General features: G+C 48.2%; 1 protein-coding gene across 2 annotated transcripts in view; it reads left to right on the forward strand.

Annotated features, from left to right (window-relative positions):
• nrp1a (neuropilin 1a) overlaps positions 1-8,428 on the forward strand; it is a 62,054-nt gene that overhangs the window by 21,755 nt on the left and 31,871 nt on the right. For both annotated transcript variants that reach the window (XM_080543988.1, XM_080543989.1), the window contains exon 5: positions 6,835-7,062. In XM_080543988.1, coding sequence (XP_080400114.1) covers positions 6,835-7,062 — 228 coding nt within the window. The remainder of the gene's footprint in view (positions 1-6,834; positions 7,063-8,428) is intronic.

Below are 8,428 nucleotides of genomic sequence, written 5' to 3' on the forward strand. Positions count from 1 at the left end.
GTGCAGCATTCTCTCTTGATGAGGCAGTTAAATCGCTCACGCTGCATTCTTCTCATGATTAGGTATTTCCCAGTCTCATCCATTATATGGGACTGATTATAAATGAGCCGTTTTGGGCCTCCGGGGCGATTGGGAAAAAGTAGTGAATGCAGGGTGTTGAGATATGGAGAAATATGTGTCTTTAGATGTGTTGAGCCAGAGAGGAGGGAGGAGGGAGGGAGGGGGGGGGGGGTTGCAATAGATATAGCCCAGGATGGTAAACGTACTGTGGATGTTTTTGCTCCAGGACCGTCCCCTGTAGACTCCACGGGGGCTCATCTGCGCCAGTTCCTCTCTGGCAGCAGAAGCATGTTTTCGTTGTGGAGATTGTGCAATGTTTTGACTGCACGAGCGCCGAGTTTGCCGCCGAGGCGATGTTCTCTGAGATCAATTAAAAAAGCTGCCGTTCGTTAGAGAGGAGCAGGCTGTGATTAGGTAAGGCTTATCAACACCGGGGTGTTACGATTAGCAGGATAACATCAGCCGGTCTGTGTTGGCTAACACATGTAAACTTAATGACGATACACAGATGATACACAGATGTTTCCACCGATAGCGGTGGGAGGGAAGGAATGGGAGGAATGCGCGCGGTACTTCCAAATGAGAGGGAATGAAGGAACGCCGTGTGTACACACCTCATCGGTTAAGGGCGAGGGCAAAGATCAGCCTCGGGGAATGGTGCTGCCTTTTCTCTGAGGTAAATAAGGATTCAGGGTCAGATGGGTGGGAGGGTACACACACGCATGCACGCACGAACACACATACGCACACACACATACGCACACACGCACACACACACATGCACACACGCGCACACACGCACACACACACACACGCACATACATACACACACACCCGCACGCACACACACACACACGCACACACACACACACACACACGCACACACACGCACACACACACACACACACACACACACACACACACGCGCACACACACACGCACACACACACATGCACACACACACACACACACGCACACACAAACACACGCACACACACACACACACACACACGCGCACACACACACACACACACACACACACGCACACACACACACGCACACACACACACGCGCACACACACACACACACACACACACACACACCATCTTAGTGATGGACCTGGAGAGCAGCGCTGGCTCTCATCAGCGGCGGAGGCAGCAGAGCAGAGGAATGTCTAATTGGGAGAGAACAGAACAGGTTGTTTGTGGTCCTCCATTGCTTTTCAAATCACCTCGCTATTTCAATCCAGGCATCTTAATTAGCCAAAGCTATTTATTTTATGGGCAGCAAATTGTCAGCCTCGCTCCACTGGCTGAGAGGGCTGGAGGGGAGGGAGAGAATGAATGATGAACACAGACAGAGAAGAGAGAAAAAGACAGAAAGAAAGAGAGACATGAGTTCCGAGCTGAAGGGATGTGTGTGTATGTACTGTATGTATGGATGGAGGCACTCCACCTATGATGACAGACAGTTGGTTTGGACAGACGGGTTTCCTGGTACTGTCTGATGCTGGACTCACCCACCCTCCTACCATCACAGCGTACACACACACACACACACACACACACACACACACACACAGGTGGCTTACTCGGTGGAACAATCGACTCGAAACCAAACGGGTCCCTTAACGCTCGCAGGATTTCATAAGACAAACAGCCTCATCCTCTCTTAACAGAAGCCTCTATATTTATATTGTCATCTTGTCTCACTTAAGTCTTCCTCCTCAAGCTTTCCTCCCCAAAAATCCCCCCTGAAAAAAAGAAGCATGTGCTTCTGGTTAACAGCTCTGCAATTTGCTCAGCGCCCCACATCAAGGCTGCCGCTTAGCCCCATTGAAGTGGGCAGAGTTGGGAGAAGCAGCGAGGGTGCCAGTGTCCCCCCCGAACCTCCTCTCTCTGTGATACTGCTCAGCAGGGGGGGGGAGTGAAAGGGGGAGGAGAGGGGGAGAGGGGAGGGCGGGGGGGGGTCCGTAGCCCCCGCCTTAACCGAATAGCACTATCATCGGCATTTCGTCCACTAAAGCCGTTTATCATGTCACCACCATGCCGGCGTTCTTTTTACGAGGACACCTGTGTCAACACTGACGTGGGGGAGTGAGAGGTAGATTGTGGGTGTGGGGGGGGGGGGGGGATGGTGGGCACGTGGGCCGGCTCTGCTTTTATGTGCCGCACGCTCAGATGGCATAGGTCACATCTGGCACCATAGACTCACCGTCACCCCCCCCCCCCCCCCCCCTCCACCCCCCTACCCCCGAAACACACTCTGCCCCTATGGAAACGTAAGACACAAACTCTCTCTTTGGTGGAGCTGCAGGAGGGCCCACATTCATTCTCTCTGTCATCCTTCACTGACCAGACCAGGGGGGAAGTGATGCAATCAGCTAAGCTGACACGCTAAATGCCATGTCAGTGAGTGTGTGTGTGTGTGTGTGTGTGAATGCGTGTGTGTGTGTGTGTGCGTGTGTGTGTGTGTGTGTGTGTGCGTGTGTGTGTGCGTGTGTGTGTGTGTGTGTGTGTGTGTGTGTGTGTGTGTGTGTGTGTGTGTGAATGCGTGTGTGTGTGTGTGTGTGTGTGTGTGTGTGCGTGTGTGTGTGTGTGTGTGTGTGTGCGTGTGTGTGTGTGTGTGTGTGTGTGCGTGTGTGTGTGTGTGTGTGTGTGTGTGTGCGTGCGTGCGTGCGTGTGTGTGTCCACACCTACCATGTTAATGTTTGATTTTGCGTCCAAAGAGTTAATTCTCCACCGCCCTTTAACCCTGCTGTCAGTGGAACTGAAGGGTAGAGAGAAGGGCCGGTAGTGGGGGGGTCTGTGCTAATTATCAACTCTACCACCACATGCAAAATAAACAGTGGTGATTTGCTGAGCAGAGTTAGAACAACACCTCAGGCCATTAAGGCTCCGGTCTCTTAACAGCCCTGACCGCGGAGGGAGAGAGCCAGTCATGTCAAAGGTATGCACCTTGTAGCAATGTCACCCAATGATTAACACACTGTCTACAGCCTGCATTCACCACCTACACTACAAGTTGCAAATGTTGTGATGAAAACACACAGTGGCTTTCTGAAAGAAGCTCAACTCCCCTGTTGACATTTCAAAGCGTAAATCTGTAACATTTGGGAGGTTGCGATTAAATCATTTGTGAAATCTATATATATTTAACAAGCCCTGACTTGCCCTTGTTAAATAAACTCCACTAAGTCTGCGCAAGAGTAACTGTTTACCTTGCCACCCAGAAGTGATACATTCAATATACACAAGAGTGTGAGAAAGGCACTAAAGAAGCCATTATGGAGGGCTATAAACATGAGCTACCGCTTAGTGACTAGTCACAAACGTTAGGTTTTCAACTCTTTTTTTTACATCTTGTCATAAATTCCACAGTTTGTTTAAAACGAGTGGTAGACTGTCTTGAATTGTCTGTTTAGTCTCATATAAAGTGATATGTATGTTTACCCTTGTGTGTGTGTGTGTGTGTGTGTGTGTGTGTGTGTGTGTGTGTGTGTGTGTGTGTGTGTGTGTGTGTGTGTGTGTGTGTGTGTGTGCGTGCGTGTGTGTGTGTGCGTGCAGTGGTGGTGAGCTGTGGAGGAGAGAGGCTGTTGATGGGATGCGCTCGGCTGAGCATCACTTGGAGAAGTTTATTTGCTTCTCGGTGAAACGCTCTGTCTTATTTACAGGCCCTGTGCATCTTGTTTGCCATTTCAATTCTCCGTCTTTCTCTCATGAGATTTCGCCTTCACTGCTTTACTCTTTGGGCTGATGGATCCACCCAGATAACATAAATAACAACGGCAATAAAACGTGACACAGAGAGAGAAAAAGGGGCCTGTGAGTTAGCGTGATAGCTAACAATGTCACATATATTTTCCAGAAGCACACGCACGCACACACATCTCAGTAAACAGCCCGAGCATGTAAATGCCATGCATGCACACAACACAAAGCATCATGGGTAAGATGGAGAGCTAGGGGCAGAGGGAACACCCCTGTAGAGAGAGATAAAAGAGATCTGTTAGCTGATTATCTCGCCTAGAGGACGACTGGACCATACTTTATTCTCTCTTGTTTTGTTTTGATCTCTTTCTACTGTGGCAATCATATTTTTTTTTAAAGCATGCACACAAAGGCTTACAATGGCTTTTCTTGTTGTTTGTCCTACCCGTCTACCTGAGGCTGAATGAAAGGCAGAAAGGGATGGAGGCGATGGTGATGACATGGGATTATGCCACAGGGAGAGCATACAGGACAGGGCCCGATGCTTTATCTATCCTGACCACCACAGTCCTCTTTGATGCTGCCTACATATACCCCACTTGCCCTAGGCCTGGACTCACCAGGCATTCGTAGCAATCTGAAGCGATTTCGCAGGCCCGAATTCTGTGTTTGTCGAGTGCTACGTAAGACAACAGCAACAGGCAGAATAGAGAGTTCAGAGCTCCAAAAGCTCTACCTCTACCGACCTGGTCTTTGAGTCGTTCTTTCTACTGTGAACTCTGCAGCAGTCCAATATAGTGCACTTACTTACGGACAACTGGGGATCTGCTATGAAAAGAGTCCAGAGAACTCTACTTTGCTTCTGGGCACCGAAGCTTCCCCCCAGTCTCCTTCCGCCACGGTCCCCCCAGAGTTTGGACAGGGTGAGAGCCTAAGAGGAGACCCACAGAGCCCAGGAAGACCACATCCCCGGGAGTGGCATTTTACAGTGGCATTTTCCCATGTCAAAATCGAAACATTTTCCAAAAGAAAGAAAAGGAGGTAATACGGCAGAATAAACGGTCCCGCTGTTTGAAATCCAACTTTTAGCTCGGAACTAAATGTCATCTCGCCTCAAACTGTTCTCCTTTCACCTTGCCAGGAAGGAAGAGAAAGGAACAGGCCACTCTCTTTTTCCTTCTGACGTGCGTTAGACACTTCAAAGTGGTCCTGATGGTCGTGAATTAGGGGGGCCTGGCAAGATGCCTGAATGACAGGGGAGAAAACAGTTTGAGAGACAGTTTGCCACATTCACTTAAGATGCATTGACTGTTACACTGCGCTTTGTCCAAGCGATGGCGCACCGCAATTTGAGCTTCACTCAGCCTACACCCATGAATTGGTTGTCAGAATAATGTGGACATGACGTTAACCACTGAACATTTTCTACCACTAATGGTCATAATAACAGCGTGTGAATAAACACTGAACTTAGTCTTCCCGTGATGATGAATTTGCTGTAAGTCTGACAGAAATGGGAAGCCACTTTCAATTGACATTTTAAGTTTCGATCGAAAGTCGAAAAGATTCAATCTACTTTGCTCCCTCTTGTGAGTATACAGTACAGACCACAGAGACACATTTCTTGCCATGTCTGTCCTCATTTTTGCACATCAAGTGTCACCGAATGTTATTATCATAATCCTTTGTCTTTAATAGTATTGGAAGGGACAAATGTGTGAGATTTGCTCACATCCATCATCAGCTGAAAGGCAAAACCTCGAGGGAGCTGCAGCATGAGTAAATGTTTTGACTTGCGAAATAAAACTGAGGAGTGTGTGTGAATGTGTGTGTGTGTGTGTGTGTGTGTGTGTGTGTGTGTGTGTGTGTGCAACCCCCTTGACTGTTTTCGCCGAGGCTCTAATTTTCTCTAAGCACTTCTCATATGTCGCACAGTGGCGGAGGGTTGCAACGCAAAACCGAGCGGCATGTTTAGTCATTCGTCCTAGCTGGTGATTGAGGCTTATGTTTACACTCACACCAACCGACAGAGCAACAGATTTAACATGCTGCAGCAGAGGTACCACACACACACACACACACACACACACACACACATACACACATACACACACACACACAGCTACTGAGGTACGCAGAAATGTCTTACGTCTAAATTACACCACCGACCTTACCTCAGCGGCGCGTGTGCGTGACACGCAGGGAGACACAGAGACCGGGTGTGTGTGAGAGCGAGAGAGAGAACGAGAGAAAGAGTAGTAGACAAATCATTCAGAGCATGAGCCTTTCTACAGGAAGGTTATTGGTTTTAATATTTTGCTATTCGTGCCAACGACATGTCATTTCACGCGACACAATGTTGCCGTGGCAAGAGAATACCGAACAGAGAGAGAGAGAGACAGAGAGAGAGAGAGAAAGAGAGAGAGAGACTGCCCTTCACCTGATGTTCTTTTAACTTATTAACATAATATAATTATAGTCTACGTGGGGTTGCTGCTTTGAAACAGATAACGGAAGTGTTGATTTAAAAAAATTATATACATATTTACAGCTGGAGACATTGAAACTGTAGTCTGGTAGATCATTTTCACGTCGGCCTCACGCGCTGAAAATGACGCGCTGAATAGGCGAGCCTCCGACTCTCTAGCGAGCGAGGAGCAGCCGTCAGCGTGAGGCGTGAGGCCGGTGGGTTTGGTCACGGGCCGGTGGGTTTAAGACGGGCGCCTAAATGTGACTCACACTCACCGCTGAGGTAAGGTAAGGTTGACGCACCCAGTGCAAATTGGGCCTTAGAGTAAAAGACATCAGAATGAGAAAGTGATGAGGAGAAGGCATGGTATGTAGTGCCCAGGATGGGGTGTTCCTAGGAGCCCATTGAAAGGCAAGACTATGGAGGTGGTCTCCCTCTCTGGGTTATAAACCGTGGGGTCAACACACCAGCTGGGGCACCAGAGCTTCCTTATCACAAAGCACAAAGGACCTCCGAAACAAACGAGCAATAAACCGCCAACCGACTCAAAAGTATCTCTTCCTCTCCCCCTTCTTCCTCTCTCCCCTCTCCAGGTCCGGAATGTTCCAGGAACTTCACCTCCAACAGCGGCGTCATAAAGTCTCCGGGTTTCCCCGAGAAGTACCCCAACAACCTGGACTGCACCTTCATGATCTTCGCCCCCAAGATGTCCGAGATCATCCTGGAGTTCGAGAGCTTCGAGCTGGAGCCCGACACCACCCCCCCCACGGGGGTCTTCTGTCGCTACGACCGGCTGGAGATCTGGGACGGCTTTCCTGGAGGTGAGCTAGCACCTAGCGAGCGCTAAGTTACAAAAACATAACAGCATAGTTCAGTATCAAGACAAACTCCATGTAGAGAGACAGGCAGATGCAATTATGTTGTTTTTAAAGACTAAAGGGTTATTTGACTTAATTTCTGTTAAAGTTAGTACAGTCTTAAAGTAACGATTTAGGCTTAGCGTCTGGAAAACTAGCTATAGTAAGTAAGTACCGTAAGTAAGTAAAAATGTATTTATAGAGCGCCTTTCGCAGACCAAAGGGTCACAAAGTGCTTTACATAACAAGGAAAAAGCAAAACACAATAAAACATAGTACAAGAGCGAGAGCCACAGCAGGTTAAAACTAGACAAAAACAAGTGAAAATAAAAACCCAAGTATGGAGTGAGGTGCTCAAGTCAAACTCACCACCACAAAAAAGGATGAACCAACCCCCTGGGTGAAACACACTGACGCAGTGACGCAGTACCCTGCCAACCAGGCAGCCTTGGTGGAGCCTACACAGCTCGACAGCTGACTCCACTATAAGTCCTCCGCTGTATGCAAACGGCTCTGGGCCTGATCATGCATTCTGACACAATGGAGACAGTCAAGGGAAGACAGCCCTGAAGCTTGCGTTGCATCCACTTTTGTTTTTGTTCTGGAGAGAGGAGGAACGGTTGATAGACCTCTTGTGAAAATGCGCATTCTAATTATCAACTACTGGGAAAAAATGCTTATCACTCTGAGTCTGAACAATGCCTTGTGATCGATACCCAGGGAGAATGAGAGGAAGTGTTGTGTTTTGGATGAGACCCCCTGGTTAGAGGAAGCATCATATAATGATCCCTGTCGAGGATACGGAGGCATGGGCAGCTATGCATTGTGCTGTTAGGGTGGTTGGTGTTTTTCAGTTGTCCGTAGGCCTTATGTAGATGGTTATGTAGACAGTGACAGTAGGTCTACTGTACCACTCTCTACTGGTGTTCCTTCACGAGTGGACTGACTGACGCCACACCAACACCACCTGACTGTCACCCGAGTCCTTCACAGTGTTTTTCGGAAATGTGCCAGACTCTCAGTACTTCATTTAAAAGTGTTACCGTTTTTTCTTTTTCTTCCTCCATCATCAATCATTAATACGTTTTCCCTCTAAGGTGGGAGCTGTTTTAATTCTCTGAAAATGAATAGTGTTGATTAGAAAAGCTGTCAAGACCTGGAGGGCTCCGTATGTCACATTATTATCACTTTTTATTTTTATCACAAGGTGAGCCGACATAGACAAAAAGTGACATCTGTTATCAACACAACTCAGACACTCACTTTGTGTGCGCAACTTTCACACTCTAGAGACCGCGTTTTAATTGAAATTCAGAGACTTTGATTCAAC

The sequence above is a fragment of the Nansenia antarctica genome, assembly GCF_963989245.1.
Source record: "Nansenia antarctica genome assembly, chromosome: 13".
NCBI classification, from domain to species: domain Eukaryota; kingdom Metazoa; phylum Chordata; class Actinopteri; order Argentiniformes; family Microstomatidae; genus Nansenia; species Nansenia antarctica.